Source organism: Pseudopodoces humilis, chromosome 29 (assembly GCF_049639895.1).
Source record: "Pseudopodoces humilis isolate 2021_Gansu_Grassland_sample_001 chromosome 29, ASM4963989v1, whole genome shotgun sequence".
Classification (NCBI taxonomy): Eukaryota; Metazoa; Chordata; class Aves; order Passeriformes; family Paridae; genus Pseudopodoces; species Pseudopodoces humilis.
Window position 1 is genome coordinate 5221888 of NC_142228.1, and position 17132 is coordinate 5239019.

Below are 17132 nucleotides of genomic sequence, written 5' to 3' on the forward strand. Positions count from 1 at the left end.
ACCGGCCTGGCCCGGCCAGAGCCCGGGGCAAGCCCCGCAGGCCCCATCTCCCGGCCGGGAGCCGCGGCAGGCCCAGCCCAGCCCCTGCCCGGGCCGCATGGGCTGGGCCGGGGACGGGAAGCCAGCTGGAGCTCTGTTACATTTCACAGCCAGGAAACAAAGAGACGAAGAAATTCCCAGCCTTAGGGCTTAAGGTGGTGTTCACAGCTTGATCTCACTTTTCAATGGTTAAAACTGCTGTCAATTCTTAGAAATGGCCAGCTGTTGGCTAGGAGACAAACTCCCATCAGCCTCCAGCAGTTTTAACTTCCTTAGGTGTTTCTCTTTGTTTTCTTAAATGCCAATCTGTCACAACATGTCAGCGTGGCCCCTTGGGAATGTCCTCTGCTGCTCCCCTTTGCCTCCCTGCATCTCCTCCCCAATCCCCACAGCCCAGGCACTGCTCCCAACCATTCCCCTTCCCCCAAGCCTTTTTCCCTCTCCAAGCGCACACTGGGAGGGCAGAAAACACCATTTTCTGTACACTCTGCTCAGGAGCAGGACACCAAAGTTATGCTGAAGGGATGTCCAGCTGGGTCTCAGAACCAGGGAATTGTTAAAGTTAGAAAATACCTCTGAGATCACCAACTCCAACCCACAGCACCACCACCATGGTCATTGTCAACCCTGCCTTCAAGTGCCACATCCATAATTTTTTTAACACTTCCAGGGGCAGTTGGTGAGTGCCCTGCCCTGCCTTAGATCCAATGCTTAACAAACTTTTCTGTAAATAAATTTTCCCCAATTTTCCCTAATATTCAATCTAAACCTCCCCTGGAGCTACTTGGTGCTGTTTTATCTCTTCTCCTCAATATTTTAGGAATGTGAGATGCCCTGTGAGTAGCAAGGATCAAATGCCTAAAACTGGGATTTACTGCACCACTGTTGCAAGAAGTGATACAAACTCATCATCTGCATCTTTGAATCACCATCATCTTTAACAATCAGGTGCCCACACCTTGACTGACAAACATCACATGGATGAGACCAGGGGAGAACCCTAGTACACACCAAAAAGCTGGAATCTCACACACCTGGATGTGCCTGGACTGAAGGAGGAGAGGAATTATTCCAAGTGAGAAGCACTGCAGGGAGATGTTGCTGCTTGGGCACAGCTCAGAGGAGAGGTGAGCCAAAAGGTGTCTCAGCACTAAAGCCACAATGCTGGTTTCTGGTTTTGTTTGGTTTAATGAAAATGTGTCTTTTTTGAAATACAAGTGAGATTACAAGAACATACTTGACTCAGGCATTTAATTCTCCTCCTGTCAGGAAAAAAAAAAAAAAAAGTATGGAAAGACCAGAATACACAAAGGGCTCACAATAACTGTGTTAACATCTGTCAGCTCTTCCCCAGGTCTCAATATTACTTTGCAAATGGGGACTGTACTAACCTGCCTGATTTACAACAAAATTAATGCACAGCACATTTCCCTGCCCCTGGTAACTGAACTGTCCTTGCTTGATCTCCAGAAGTAGTTTGTCACATGAATTTACCTGTGGTAACTTGTGCTTTAATGCCTGGTGTTAGATGGGTTTGAATCATGGGAGGGAAATATGCTGCAGTTAATTGCTCCAACAAACAGCCACGGGCACCCCCAACGGAGGAGTGGTTTAGGCTCAGAAATACCCATCAACATTTAACAACATTCCAAAGTGGAAGGGAGGTGGACACTTTACCTCAGGATGCTGTTCACCCTGCAGGCACTCGCAGAAGCTATCTGGGATTTGCAGAGCTGCAGTAGCTGAGGGTGCTCAGGCACTCTGTGTACCTGATTTGAAAATGTAGTAAGAAAGGCTTTCAAAATTCTTTTTGAGTGAAGATATTTGTAGAAAAATCTGTTTGGTTTCAATTCCTTCCAACCAGGAATGATGGATTTTCTTGTGTTTGCACAAAATCACAGCCCATGTCATTCTTTGCAGCAGGTTAAAGCAATTCCCCTCCCTTCGTTAAAGTTTAATCTATTTTAATAATAAATGTTTAATAGCAAACATAAACTAGAAAAACAGCCCTTGCCCCAAGAAGCTGACAATTTTATTGCCAGTCCAAAGAGTGAACTGAGAGCCTAGGATTGACAGGGGATTGTGGAGGCTCCAAGCTGGGCAGGATTTCCCACCCAGGATCTGAGGAGTAGGATGCAAAGCTGGGGTCACTCCATGCATGCAGTGCACCTGCAGCACCGTGGGCCTGCTCCCAGTGCTGGGAATTACTCAGAATTTGAAACAGAAGAATGAATGTAGGTTGTGTTCCTGAGGATTTTGTCTTCTAACTTCTCTCTGCTCTGTCCCAGGTTCCTTAGGACCCCACATCACCATCAGAACAAACCAGGAGTTGACCTGCACACCCAGGACCTGCCTTCACACACACACCTCCCCTGGGATGGCTCCCCGTGTCCCACAGGGAGCACAGCTTTCTGCACCCTGGTTTGATCTTGCTTGTGCTGTGCTGCCAGAGAAGTGTGAGCTGTCTCATTATTGCCAGGCTGCTCCTGGAGAAAGTGGGGCACATGTGTTTGTTGGCCAGCTGGTCCCTGTCAGACACAAGCACTGACCCTGTTTTTCCTCCCTGGGCTCCAGTTTGGGTCTCTCCCAGCGGCCAGCTTTTATGAAACTTGTAGAAATCACATGGTTTTGAAACTGCTGTTCTTCCAAATGGAGGAAAATTGCTAAAGCCTTCTCTTACTTTCTCTTAAAACCATCTCCAGAAAGCTCAAAGGTTGGGCTGTCAGAAGCATCTTGCTCAAACTGCCCTTTGAAAGAGGGGACTAGTTTGAAAGCAGTAAATTAAATCCCCCTTTTCAGGGAAAGCCAGATATGAATATGTAACCTAGGGCTCCCCCTCACTTAACCTCAGATAGCACCAGGGTTTGCCTCAAAACCCCTATAAAATAGAACCTGGGTGCATTAGAACCTGCTGACCTACAGGAGCAAGTTGTAGAGACAGCACATGATGAAAACTTCCCCAATTCTGCATCATTTTTTCCATTACTTAATTCTGAACCAGATCATCCATTTAATGAGGCATCCCAGGGTTTCAATGTTTTCTTTTGCACTGAGATTTTTATTTTAATTAATTTCATGGAAAATAGAAATGCTCTAAGAAAAAAAAGCTTTCATTTTTCACATGGGAAATCTCAGAAGACACTTGCACATTTTTCTGGTATCATACAGAAACACTATAGAAAAATCCTTTCCCTCTTGATCTGTTTTTCCCTGGAGAGATGCATATGTACAGAGACATGATCACAAGACTGACCTCTGAGGATCTTTTTGTTCTACCAAGAGATAATGAGGAGAGAATGATTTTCTGCAGGGGTGGATGGAGTTGTGGGGGGCTAACAGAGGGATCTCACACTCATTAATGTCTTTAGGAGGCAAACTCCACTGGGGCTCCATAGAACTGGGACTGCTTTGTCAGCCTGGAGCTTGTCTCCTCCCACAGCTTGTCCTGAACTGCCATGTACACCCCAGCACCTCCTCTCTCCACGCCTGTCCTGGAATTACAGGCCCCTATGAGGGACTCGTTGGGATTGGCATGGATCAATTGCAAAACTGACAGAAACAAATCCATTTGTTATTCATGTGGGTGTCACAAGTATTTCAGGAGATGCTCCATTGTAATTTAGCATTAGTTAATGGCTATTTGGAGCAATCCTGCAGCATTTGCAGAAGGGATGGGGACTGTAGCATCTGAGGCTGGGTTAGAGGATGAAAAATGCAGCTCAATCAACAAGGATCAGTTTTAACATCCAGCACAGAAGCTCCTTCTCTCCAGCATGATCTCCACACCCTGGTCATGCTATCCTTGGAAACTGTTCCAAACTTTTACATTAAAATTGGTGTAGATGGGAACATTGTTTGAGAAATGACCACAGAAGCAGTTTTTCCAAAGCCTTATGGGAAAACTTGCTTCTTTTCATAAAAAAAAAAAATAAAAAAATCTCCAAACAGTAAATGCTTTAAAGGAATAAATTAATATATCAGGGTTGTGTGACTGCTGTACGCCACCAGCAACCCCTGAGCAGAAGAGGACACAACATGTATGCTCTGTGAGATCCTGATCCCCACCCCTACCCCTAATCCCAGCAGTATATCCAGAGAAAAATACCAGGATAATGAACAGAAACTGCACTTATGAGCAGAATTCCAGTTCACCTGTTCACAGAAACACCAAGAAATCTGGTGGTGAATGTCAGCTCCCGTCCAAAGTTCCCTTCAGCTAAACCATCCCATTCCAGATGGTTGAGAGTCCCTCCCATCTCCCAAAACATAATTCCATCCCCTATTCAAGTCAAACAGACAGCCTCTCTGACATCCTGGTTCAGCTTTCCCAGGTTCCTCCGTCACTGGAGAACTGCTGAGGAGTTCATAGCCCTGCTGACACCACATGTGACAGAGCCAGGAGCGGCTCTTCCAAAGCCTTGCAGGTGGCACTGGAAAGGATAGAGACTTTCCTGGATGTCTCAGGATTTACCATCCATTTCAGTGCCAGGGAGCAGTGGAGTGTGGTGTTGGAAGTTTAGATAATCAAGGGTTAAGCTTCTATTAATTCCTCCCACTGCTTATTAACTCTTCTCTGCAATTAATTTAGTACTGCCTGTGGCAACTGCAGTGATGTTTGCTGGGCTGTCATTGAGCAACCCCACGTGAATCCTGTCCTGTTCTATCCTCCTGCTGTTCCAGAGCTCCAGCTCATCATTTTTTACTGAGCTGGGAGAAATCTCCTGTCACGGAGCCCTTAAATTACCCCTCTCACAGTAACACAGCTGAATCACCAGAGAGCATTTGCTGGGGTTTATTTATTCTCTTCTCCTGGCCTAAGATTAATGTCCCTCAAACCTTCAGGTGAACCAACAGTTTGAATCACTGTTATGGGATTCTGCCCCTTTCATAAAGTGAAATCCTTGCACGACTCCTCCACTGCACAAGCATGGGACTTCAGACAGCCTGGAAAACATGGATGGAACAAGAAACCAAAATATGTCTAAATTGGTTGCTTTGATTCTCTTCTTCCAATAATGACAAAACCTTTAAAAAGCAAAATAAATTTTAATAATTTTAAAATTAAATTTAATTTTAAATTACTTTAATTTCATGCCTATCTTCATATTACATTTATATATCAGTGTTTCACCATTGAAACAGCATCATGAAAACTCAATTTTATAGAGCAGCTAAAACTTGGTCCCACTAAAATTTCCATAATTTTTGTACCTCCAGTGGTTTAGTTTGTGCGTTTTAGGTTTTGGCTTGGGATTTTTTTTCAACCGGCAAGAACAGACTCAGCACTATTGGTTTCTCTCAGGAAAATCTCCAATTTCCAAGAAACCCACACTGGAGTTGAGATCTGGACAACCCTTGGACTGGCTGAAAGGGAAGCCTACAGACCAGGCATGAGACAAGAGCCTGGAATCCCCTTCTTGTGCAAGGTCAGACCAATGTGGGGGAGTACCTGAGGAAGAGATGAAATTTGACTCAGTCTTTTTCACTTCTGACTTTCTTTTCAAATTTCAGTCTCTGAGGAAATCATGAAGCAGAACTGGCTCCTCTGACAGGAGCAGACAACTGAGCAGCTCCTTTTGCACATGATAATCCCTGATGGCCCCATTCCCTTGGATAGGCTCTTCTAGGAAATCCAAGTGCAGATTAAACCTCTTTTCATCCATCTCACCCAAATATGAGCAAATATGTGTGCATTTTCCATTACCCTTCACTCCCTCACTTCACTCTCCTTGCCTTAACACACAGGTTAAATCCTTCCTTCCATGGCACAACAGCAACAAATTATCAAAACCATTCAGCTTTTCTTCAAGTAATGGCATGTACTTGGTTGTAAATATTCATGGCTGGGTGGAGATTAGTTCTTGATGGCCCTGAGCACACTGGTGTCAGTTGTGCTGAGACGACTGTCAGTCTCTTTTACTTCCAATGGGTGATTTTGTTTTCTGGTGCAGGTCTCATACATTAATCCATGGCAGATGGAGTCAGACATGACCACCTCATCTATTTTGTTTTCCCTCTTAGCTTTTTGAGCTTCTGGTGCCTGAGAGGTTCCTCGTGGATTTCCACGGGTTGGGAAGTCCCAACAAGCTTCTAGAGGACCATTCAGTTTGCACTCATTCCTCAATGAAGCCAATCTGTTTAAGGCTTTTCAACATGACCTCTCAGCAGATGCAGGTGTCAAAATAGACACGGACTTTCACAACCTTGACATTTAGCCACAGATCATGATTTTCTCCCTGTAGAAGATCTGAGTCCTCCCCACTCCCAGCTCTTTCATAGCTGTCATCCCCTTGTAAGCAAGAAAGTTTTCCATGGGTCTGTTTTCCCAAAGAGCTCTTCCCATGGAACACTGCAGGGTCTCATCAGCCCAGTAGGCAGAATGCTTTTTGTGGATGCTAGCTTTGGAGCAGGCTGCAGGCCCCATGGCCTCTCAGTCCTGCCTGAGAAGCTAGCCTGAGAAATTCATAGGAGGATTTCAAAACAATCCTCAGAAACAGAAAACAACTGCCAGGTGCTGTTTGTCTGTCCTCTTGTTTTCCTTGCAGGAGAAAGTCAGGGGGTGGTGAACCCCACTGACCAATGATGGTGTTGTAGTGATTTACTAACCAATAAGAGTTTCCTTTCTGTACTTTCCACAAACTAATCTATATAACAAGCCTAGAGCAATAAACTAGAGATTCTCCTGTTCTGACTCCCTTGAGAGTCTGTGTCTTTCTTTCCCGCTGTTCCTAATTAGAACGACAGCTTTTTGTATTTTTGAGTCCCATATAGAGATGGTGTAGCTGTGGCAGCAACACAATCATCTGACACCCTGCTCACACCCACCTTATTATGATAGTTTATCACCTTTATTGCCCTCACCCTGACCACACCTATGGATTCAGAACTCTGCTGCATGGCCAACCTGAGCCTGGCTGGCACTCCAGGCATAAATCCCTGTGACAAATACATTTGGGAAGGCATAGGAGTGATTTCAGACCCTGCCAGAGGAGATGCCATGCATGATCTCTCTGTCCTGCCTGTCCTCAGGAGCTGCCAGGCACATTTTTTGTCAGCAGGAGCTGAGTGATGGATTTGAGTTGTTTGGTTTTTTTTTTTCAGGGAATCAGCATTGTCTGTTTCTAAAGCAAATAGGGATAGTTTCAGGAAATGGGAAAAGACAGGGGTTTGCTCAGAGAAGCTGTGGTGGACTCATTATGGAATCAGAGCTGTGAATGCCTCAATGCTCAGTGCAGAGGGAGCTATCAGCAACTCTGCATTTTAAGGCAATTTTTGTCCTTAGGTCAACAATACAAACTTGAACTTGTGCACAGAATTCACAGAGAGGAAGGTGATCGTTTTCCCAAATTGGCTTTCATTTCTCAGGAAGGCTGAGGGTGAACTGAGCACGAGAGCAGGTCAGAGATGGGCAGAGCCCCTCAGGGTTAGAGCTGTGGTTTCCATCTCTGTTGGTGACACAAACAATGGGATTGAGGGTGCCCTCAGCAAGAATGATGATACAAAACTGTGTGACACTGGAGGGAAGGGATAGGATCCAGAGGCACCTGGATAGGCTGGAGAGGTGGGAATGTGTAACCCTCACAAAGTCCATCAAGGCCAAGTGCAAGGTCCTGCAAAGCTGTTCAGCCCGGAGAAGAGAAACTCCAGGGAGATCGATCTCCTTTATAGCCCCTTCCAGTGCCTAAAGGGGTCCAAGAGAGATGGAGAGAGACTTTTGAAAAGGGCATGTAGGGACAGGACAAAGGGGAATGGCTTTAAACTGAAAGAGAGTAAGTTTGGATTAGATATTAGGAAAACATGCTTCCCTGGGAGGGTGGGGAGGCTTCTGGGCACAAGATGCCCAGAGAAGCTGTGGCTGCCCATGGATCTCTGGATGTGTCCAAGGCCAGGTTGGATGGGGCTTGGAGCAGCCTGGGATAGTGGAAGGTGTCTGCCCATGGCAGGGAGTGGGTCTGGATGATTTTAAGGTCTCTTCCAACCCAAACCATTCCAGGGTTCTATGTTTTTATGAAAAAATTAGATGCTCCAAAAATAGCAAAAGGATTTAAGACCCAGCAGGTCTGGACCTGCTTTGTGTTATAGAATCACAATTCAACTTGGAAGGGACCTCAAGAGGCCAGAGGCCCTCACTGAAGGCAGACCTGTTTTCTTTTTCAATCAAGTGGGAATTTCTCCTGTTTAACTTCATGACACCTGGTTTAGATTTTTACCCATTTCTGTCCATGGGGGTCACAGACCTCATAGTCAGAGAACCCCTCAGGGAGGGTTTAGATTAAACCCACAGCAGTCACACCATGATTTTTCACTGGGCATCACCACACTTGGTCAGATAAACAGAAAGATTCCTTAAGAGGGGACATCTGGGAGGTTGGTTATTATCTGCCAAGAAGACTCTAAGGGACACTTGCATGGGGTGGACAAGCTATGGACAAGCTATGTTGTTCTACTTTACCGCTCCAGCTGGAAACCTCTCCAGGCTGGGTTTCTTATATATTCTGTGAGTGCAGAGGAGCCCTCTGAGCCCGAGATCCTGGCTCTCCCCTGGAGAGGAGATACTTCTCTGTAAGAGAGACACAATGTGTCGCTCCCAGGGGTCTTTGAGTTAGATATGTTAAACTGTTGTGTTTCATTGGTGTTCTCCCCTGCTGTCCCACCCCTATACAGGTATCTCAGGCTTCCCCCCACCCCTCTCCTCCCCTATAAATATCCTGGGTTTTCCCCTGTTCAGGAGATTAGCTGTTCCTGGCACCCTTTGCCAAAGCTCTGCCTGAATAAAGGTTTTGCTTGGTGGAATGCTGGACCAGCTTTCTCGTCCCTGCTTCCCATGTTGCCTGCCCGCCGCCGCTGAGCTGAGCTGGAATCACTCGACTGCTCGAAGCTGCTCGCACGCGCTTCGGCCCAGCCCTTCTCAGGGCTGCTTCTCTAGGGAAGTTGCGGTGCTCCGGGCTTTCCGTCGCAATATTCCTTGTCTTTCCTGGCCTTTACTTCTAGCTTTGGACATGACTAGACTAAGTCTGGTTCCTAGAGAGAAAGCACAAGTTCATGTGAAATCTTCCTCTGGTTTCACCTTCCACCCACCGCAGACAGAAAACTGTACCCATGAGAACTCATCCAAGGCCAGTTGTCAGGGAGACCCTGTGACATGAACTGTGTTAGTCACAGAGAGCCACAGGTGAAGGAGGCACCAAGGCATGGTGGCTGGAAGACAATTATCGGATTTGTTCTCTGTTGTTGACAACCTTAGCTCTCCGCAGCTTTGAGCACTTCAGTTCCCAGTGCCTGTCTGGGAGAAATGAGGTGAAGCACAAGAAGCTGCACTCAGAGGTATTTCCAACACTAATAAAAGCCTCACAAAATTTCCAGAACAATTCTGATAAATCTTGGCAGCCCTCAAACATCTCCCCTGTCCTTGGAACTCCAATGATACCCACCTTGCTCAGCAGTTCTTCCCCATCCCAAGGGTGGATTTGCATTTTGCTCCAGCTCCAGCTGCTATTTGGAGTGCAAATCCCTGGGCACGTGGGGTGTGGAGGACAGAGGAGCTCTCATTTGGCCTCCTGATGAACAACTCTAACAAATGAGAATCACTCAGAAGTGAGGAGTGGTTCTTGCTCTCCTCCAAACCAAGTGCCAGCTGCTCCAGCAAGGGAAGGCTGAGCGCACATCTGGCTCTTACACAAATTCTTTGTCCTTTCTCTCCCAGGGCCCTCCCTGTGCCTCATTTCCCTTGTCATTCATCCCTCTCTGCTCTACAGCTAGCTTTAACACCTTGGCTGTGCCTGTTCCTCACATTCCCACTTGTTTAAATTATTCCCCATGCCAAAGCTTGAGTGAAGGAGGGCAGCATGCCTGGCTAAGAAACAGCTCAAAACACATCCAAACACAGCCCTATTCAAAGATCATCAAGGACTGTCGCTGTTCTGGACAGGTCTGCATCCCAAGTGCAGGGCACCAATGTCCCAAGTTAACAACCTACAGCCCCTCTCTGCAGTTTCTCTCCTTTGGAGTTGTTTCATCCAGTGTTTATACTTCTTGTATGTCGTGGTTTGATATTGGCCAAGTCCCAGGTATCCATGAAAGTCATTCAGTTACTCTCTTTTGCTACAGTTGGGCAGAGGAGAGGGAGAAAAAAAATTAAGAATTAACAAAGGGTTCATGAGTTGAGGTTAGGACTGGGGGAAAACACTCCAAGGGCAAAGCAGGTTTAAATTTAAAGGTATAAAGTAAATTTATTATTAGAGTCAGAGGAGGGTAATAAGAAGTAAAATAAGCCTCTAAAACATTTTTTACCCTCAGCCTCTCCCTTCTTCCCAGCGACAGCACAGGGAGACAGGGCATGGGGGTTTCGGTCAGTTCATCCCTCCAGACCTTGTTCAGTTTGTTTAGGGAGAGGAGTCTTTTCTCTGCTATGCCGTGGGGTCCCTCCCACAGGCAAACAGTCTTCCCAAAACTGTTGTGGCATGGGTCACTCAGCCACAGGCTGCAGTCCTCTAAGGATAGGCTGCTCTAGTTTGGAAGCAAGGGCCCTCTCTCTCTATCTGGAAGCAGGATCCCTCTCTCTCTGTTTGGGTCTCCCACTGGATCACAGCTTTCTCCAGCATCCACCTGCTCTGGTGTGAGCACTTCTCTCATGGGCTGCAAGTGGATCTCTGCATGCACCGTGGACTTCCTGGATTACAGGGGGACAGCTTGGTTCACCACAGTGCTCACTATGGCTTGCAGAGGAATCCCCGCTCCAACGCTTGGAGTGCCTCATCCCCCTCTTTTTTCCACTGACCTTGGTGCTGTCATGTTTCCCTCACATGTCCTCACTTCCTTCCTCCTCTTCTCTGACTAGGAAGAAACCTACTGTCAGTAGGTACCATTGCCAACAGGTTCTACTAATTCAAAGACCCTTGCAAGATCCTGCAGCACCAAGAAGTTGACCTTGTCTAGGTTCTGCTTTGGGGAATCTCTTGTCACGCTTCTGCTGCCAGCCATGTGGCCCCGCTGCCGCTGTGCGCCCGCACGCGTGGTGCCACGGCACTGCAGCCATCCAACGCCTCTCTTCATGCAGCGTGCTGGGGAGGGGAAGCTGCCACCACCACCCCTGCCCTTTCACCCACAGCATGGCTAGGGGCAGCCAGGAAGGCAAGGCTCACCACAGGTCACACTGGGATGGCCCCACTGGTGGTGCCACACCACCCTTGGGAAAAAAATGGTGGGGTGCTGTTTTGATTTTCTTCTCAAATATGTCATCACAGAGGAGTTACCAACCTTTCTAATTGGGCCAGCAGCATCTTCAGAGCCATCAGAGGTTGACTCTGTTGGACATGGTGGAAGTTTCTAGCAGCTTCTCACAGAAGCTACTCCTGTGGCCCCCCTGCTACCAAAAACCAGGCTGTGCCAAACCAACACACAGTATTAAAGGATTTAAAACTGGGTTTGCCATGAAAAGGCCCACTAAAGCTCCACAGCTTTCATTAGATTTTAACTCTACTAAGCATTCCAACCCAGGAATGGTTTTTCATGAGCATTGTTCCAAACTGGCATCCATCCATGAAACTTCCTGCAAAATATAAAGCATTATCTTACCATTTTTTAATAAATAAAGGAAATATAAACCCCATCAGTGTAACAGGGAACTACCACACCCATAAATCCTTACAGGACATAGAAATTTAATCCAGGAAAACACTGGGTGGAATGAGGATTTGCATTTCCCAAAGGCAGTGTTTGCCAGATACCTGAGTGAGGAGCAATCCACCTCCTTTTAGACACCCAATGAGACACTACTAGCAGCAAAATTATAACCCTGCACTCCCTCTGTGCCTGTGCTCACACCCAGACCTTCAACAGTGCTTGCAAAATTGGGATACTCCAGTGCAGACTGGGAAGGCTGCACAGTGACCTGATTTCCTTCTGAAAGAATAGCCTGTTTGTGTAAAAGTTATCACTGAATCACATATCTCATTATTGCACATCTCATTATGGGAGATCTCATTATTGCATCTCAGGTTATGGAGAACACTTTGGAAAAAGTTGTGATTCTCCAGAAAAATTGTTAAATAGAGAAGTAATGTTTCTCTGAATCAAGTACGCACTATCCTGACGTTTTTTCTTGAAGAAAGTAGAAGTTGTATAACAGATGAGAATGGACTAGTTAGTCTAAACAGCCAAAGCTGTTCACTAAACATTGGCTTGATAGATGTACTAGAAAGAATGGCAGAAAACATATGTATAGAGAATGCCAGATAGATTGGCAGAAACTCATGTCTTAAAATAGCAATATTCACATGAGATACACTTCATTATGTGGACCCTGTTGGTCAGAAGAATGTGTATTGAAAATAAATGAGTTCTATCCTTCAATTGTCATGGCCACTGGCAATAAATAGACATCTGATGAGGCAGAGTAGGCACAAGGGAAAAGTTTGTGCTAGCTGGAATGATTGGATGTGTGAGGAAGCACAGCCCAACACTGCATTTAGCAAATGACCCAACTGCGAAACACGGTACCCCCCCAGACACCCAGAACATCCCCCAGAGCCACGGCTGGCCTGTGCTGGGCAGAGCTGTGCTGCTGGGGAGCATTTCTCAGCAAGGAGGGGAGTGAGGGATCCCATTCCCCTGCTGCTCAAATTCCCAATGTCCACTCCCAGGCCATCACATCCCTCACTCCATGTTTGCCCCATGGGCTGAAAGTGTTTTCAGAGGTGTTCTCCCCATTGCCCCCTACATTTGCTAGGCCACAAACAAAATCCTCCTGCAAGTGTCCCCTGGCACCACCCAGCTCATCCCAGGCTGGAACAGTGAAGGACCACAAGCCACACCAGCAGCCCCAGGAAAGAGGCTTTTCTCCACACACTCACAGGGACTCCCAGAACATCACAGTGGTGTGGCGAGGGCTGATGAGCCCAAGCTTTGCCAGGCTTGGCAGCAGTGGGATGGAAGACCTTGATGTCACGTTGAGCAGCAGGAGCACAGCTCCTGCAGGAAAATGCCATCTGTGAGGTCATTTCCAACCAGGACCTCCTGGCAGGGAGCAATGCAGAAAACAAGGAGGGGATTTCCTTGGCTGCAGCTATCAGGCTTTACTCCTCCAAATACTCCAAGGGAATGGCTTTCCTAAAGCATGGTCTGACAATTTTCTCTTCTTCACTTCCTTTGCCTACAGCAAAGCTCTGCATTATCTTCTCTGCTGTTCTGTGCATGGCAATGCCAGTGCAGGATCAGCACATCTGGCTAAGACCTGCCTGTTCCCTTTGGAGTATTTCTGCAGAAGAGCTGTGGGGACTCACTCCAATCAGCAGACCTTAATATGGGAAATGTTATCTGAGAGGTATTAGGGGAAGAAGGAACAGGAAGCGTAGGGAAAACACAGCTCAAATCCTGTTATTAAAGCAGTGACAGAGGATTTAAACAGGGCAGTGGAGGAGGAGGAAGGGTAAAGTGTTTTCAAATGCCAAGATGCTGTCATTCCAGCTCCTGCTCTTCATGCAGCAGCAGCACTGTGCACTTTATTCAGCACACAAAAGCCCCCATGCAGCAGAAGGCAGAGCTGACCAGAGGCAGCACAGCACTGACTCCTTCAGCAGCACCCTTATTGCAGAGTTCCTGTTTGGTGCAGCCTTCTGCTGCAAAGCCCCTGCCTCCTCTGCTCCCAGCTACCAGAATTTGGGCAGTATATATTAAAACCTCATAGTTCTTTACTCTGCTGGCATATTGCAGAACTGGCCTGGGATTTACACCGTTTCCCTTCAGGAAACAAATCAGGCTTCAGTGATGACTCTTCTCCAGCGGGTGCTGCAGCAGGATGGATGTGCTGTCACTGAGCTTGTGTGCAGCTGCAACAGGTTGGTGGTGATTAAATGCAAAATTCATCCAGGACATGAGGTTCTGATTCAGCCTGGAGGCAGCTCACAGACCTCTACAGCATTCTCCCTGTGGAAACACCTACTCATCTTCAAACAGACACTTTTTCCTGCCTTTTATCTCCAAGAGGTAAAATCTGGAAGGAAAACAGGGTTGTTGTGTCCCTGTTGAGTGCTTCTTCCTGGATTTCCATAACCTGAAGGATTACCTGGAGTCAGTGAGCCCGAAGCCCTGCCTCTGTGAGAGACAATGCTGTCATCTGGCTCAGGTGGGAGCTGCTTTGCAGAATGGGCTGAAGTATTGCACTCAATCTCTCACTTTGACAAGGACAAGCACTGTCAGTCCATAATATCCTGTCTCTTTCTAGCTTGCCCTGATCTGTTTTAACAGAGCATTTATTTGGCAGACAGGGAATGTTTGTCTTTCTGGAAACTACAGTATCCCCTATGGGAAAAAAAAAATAGAAAATCATTGTTTCAGAAGCAATTATCTCAAAAACTCAATAGCCAGGGGTGACACCCTGCTGGGTCCCAGAGGGGCTGCCAAGAGCTCCTGTCTTCCCTGAGAACAGGACCTGCTTTTTAAAGTCCTTTTTTAGGCCCTGCAGGTGCTTTGAAAATGCTAGCTGCTCCCTGGCTTTGAGATTTTTGCTTTTAGCTGGTTCTTATTTCACTCTTGGCAAGTCCACAGGCAGAATACCTCCCACTCCCCACACAAGGGAGGTTTGTCCATCCTCCTGGGATCTGACCTCACTCCCTGACTCTTCTGTCCCCTGGAATTTTGCATCTGTTTCTCCTTTTTTATCCCACTCTCCAGACTTGATCACACATGGCTTTTCTTTAGCAAGCTTTTCTCCTTGGAACTTGCTTGACACCTTTCTACAACCTGGATGACCCAACCCCTGCTCAGACCTGCCCAGGGAGCAGAAACAAGGGAATGGTTTGCCTGGATATGTAGTTTGAATTAGGCACAGCATTGGAGTTATGCACAGGTAATTACTGAGGCATAAAATTCTATGCTCCTGCACAGAGGTGTAAGGAGAGCACAGTCCAGGGGATGGCAATGACTTTGGAGCTGGAGTCAGTTGGACTCATTTTCTCAGAGATCCAAAGCAGCACAGACAGAAAATATTCCCTTCTCCCAAAACCAAAGATTCTGCTGATGAACCAGGCAATCACAAACCCTGTCCAGGACCTGTTGTCCACAGGACACACTGTAATTAGGAGAACAAGCAGCAGCACTCCTAAGAAACTATCACCTGAAACCTCTAATATTCCTGACTCAAGGATCATAGAGCCAAGGCACTGCCCAGCTTGGCTTGAGAGCATAGTGGGACTTAGCCCAGACCCCAGCACCCCCCCAGCTCAGCCAGGATGGGGTTCAGCCCCCTCTGCAGCCCCAGTCTCCTCACCTGCCCCAGCAGCACACAGGGGTATCACTTCATCCAGACAACCTCCTAGTAATTTTTATTTTACACTGACACATTTACCACCGCAGCACCCAGGCCAGCTTGCATTGCCATCAGGGTGCCAGCCAGAAGCTGGAAACTCAGCAGCAGCTGCTTCCCTCAGGATGCTCGAGTACCCACTTCACTCCACCTGCCCCCATCTCAGAGCAGACTGGGATCAGAGCTCAGCCTCTCAGTTGCTTTTCCTCTTCTTCTCTTTCCACTCCTTTCATATAACACAGCACAGGAAAGACACAGCACCAGGCAGGTACCCAGCTGCTACCCACGCTCCGCAGCAAACCAGGATTTATGAGACATGAACACCAGGAACAAGAGGGAAAATTTCCCCTTCTACAGTTCCAGCAAAGCTGCAAACACCTGGAGAAATACTGTTGGACACTGCTCAAAGTAGCCCTGAGTACCTGTCCTCCTTGTTGATTCTGTCAGCCCTCTCTGCTTCCTTCAGCTGGCTGACATCCACTGGCCATGGCAAGAGCCACTCAGGCCCCTGTGATGCTCAGCAGCACCCATCTGGCCCCAAGCTGACACTGGGAGCCATGGGCCTTATGCAGGATGGGGGCTGGACCTGCTACAAGCCCCTTTCAGGTCTGGCCCCACAGAACCCCCATTAGGACTCCAACAAACAAACTTCAGCTCAACAGGCTTCCTCCTGCTCCTCCTCTGCCATGCCAGAGCCTGGCAGCCACTGCCTCATCACAGCAGACCCACACAAGTGGGCAAGTGACCTTCAGGGCTGTCCTGGTCCTGCAACACCATAGCCCACATGCCCAGAGAAGAGAAAAGCAGAGTGTCTGCTCATACTCACAGTTTTGAAGTCCTTGTGGTTGCACTCCTGGCCTCTGAACTTGCAGTACAGCATCATATCCTTCAGGTCATGGCCAACCCGTGCCAGGAACTCCTGCATGCTGAAAACTTTGGGTTTATACTGCTTAAAATTGGCCTTTTCTTGGAGGATGGCTAAGACAGTGGGGTCAGCCAGTTGAGGGTTGGGGATCTGCAGGTTGACATCCAGCAGAGCCAGGAGCTCCCCAGCATGGTACAGGTCGTTGGTGGTGAGCCGGGAGAAGCGGAACTCATTGAGGTTACAGATGGTGACAGCAGGAAACACCAGGCTGTTCGCCACCACCTCGTCCACTTTGGTCACATGCTGGTAGGAGAAGTAAAAAGCCACCCTGTCCGAGCTCTCCACCAGGAGGAGACCCAGCGAGCCCACAAAGGCCAAGGTCCAGAGCAGGCGCCGGATGGTCACCGGCCCGTAGACGAAGACATGACGAATCCCATGGAGCGTGGTGGTGTTGGCAAAAATCTGGATGCTGGAAGGCTGCAGGCTGCCCATGCTGCCCTCGCTGGTGCTGTCCTTCAGATCCATAGTTCATTTAAATCCTGGTCCTGCTTTTTGGGTCAGTCTGGAGCCAGAACTGGGATCTGGATCTCTCCCCTCTCCTCTCCAAAGTAATTAAACCCTTTTAGGGGTGGGCGAGGGAAGCAGAGTGAGACCAGCAGCTGCGAATTTATTCCACGAGCTCAGCAGTAGCTTCGTCGGGGTAAATATTTATATAAAATCCATTCAAACTCGGTCTTGATTTCCTCGGTGCGATAAGGAGGGCTGGTTTTATTTAGGGAGACACCAAGGTGATGTGGAAGAGATGTGGGTGGGCAGCGAAAGCTGAGCCAATGGCAATAAAGTCCTCCCCCTCCACACACACACAGGCACACACGCGCCGAGGGGAGCTGAGATTAAGCGAGCGAGCCTAAAACAAGTGCAGGCAGC

General features: G+C 47.7%; 1 protein-coding gene across 1 annotated transcript in view; it reads right to left on the bottom strand.

The window, feature by feature from the left end:
• Window positions 1-16927, bottom strand: part of LOC148182490 (acid-sensing ion channel 2-like) — a 34018-nt gene extending 17091 nt beyond the window's left edge. Inside the window, exon 1 of the mRNA XM_088067906.1 lies at window positions 16167-16927. Within this exon, the coding sequence (XP_087924032.1) occupies window positions 16167-16730 (564 nt within the window). The 5' untranslated portion in view covers window positions 16731-16927. The remainder of the gene's footprint in view (window positions 1-16166) is intronic.
• Window positions 16928-17132: the final 205 nt, after the last annotated feature.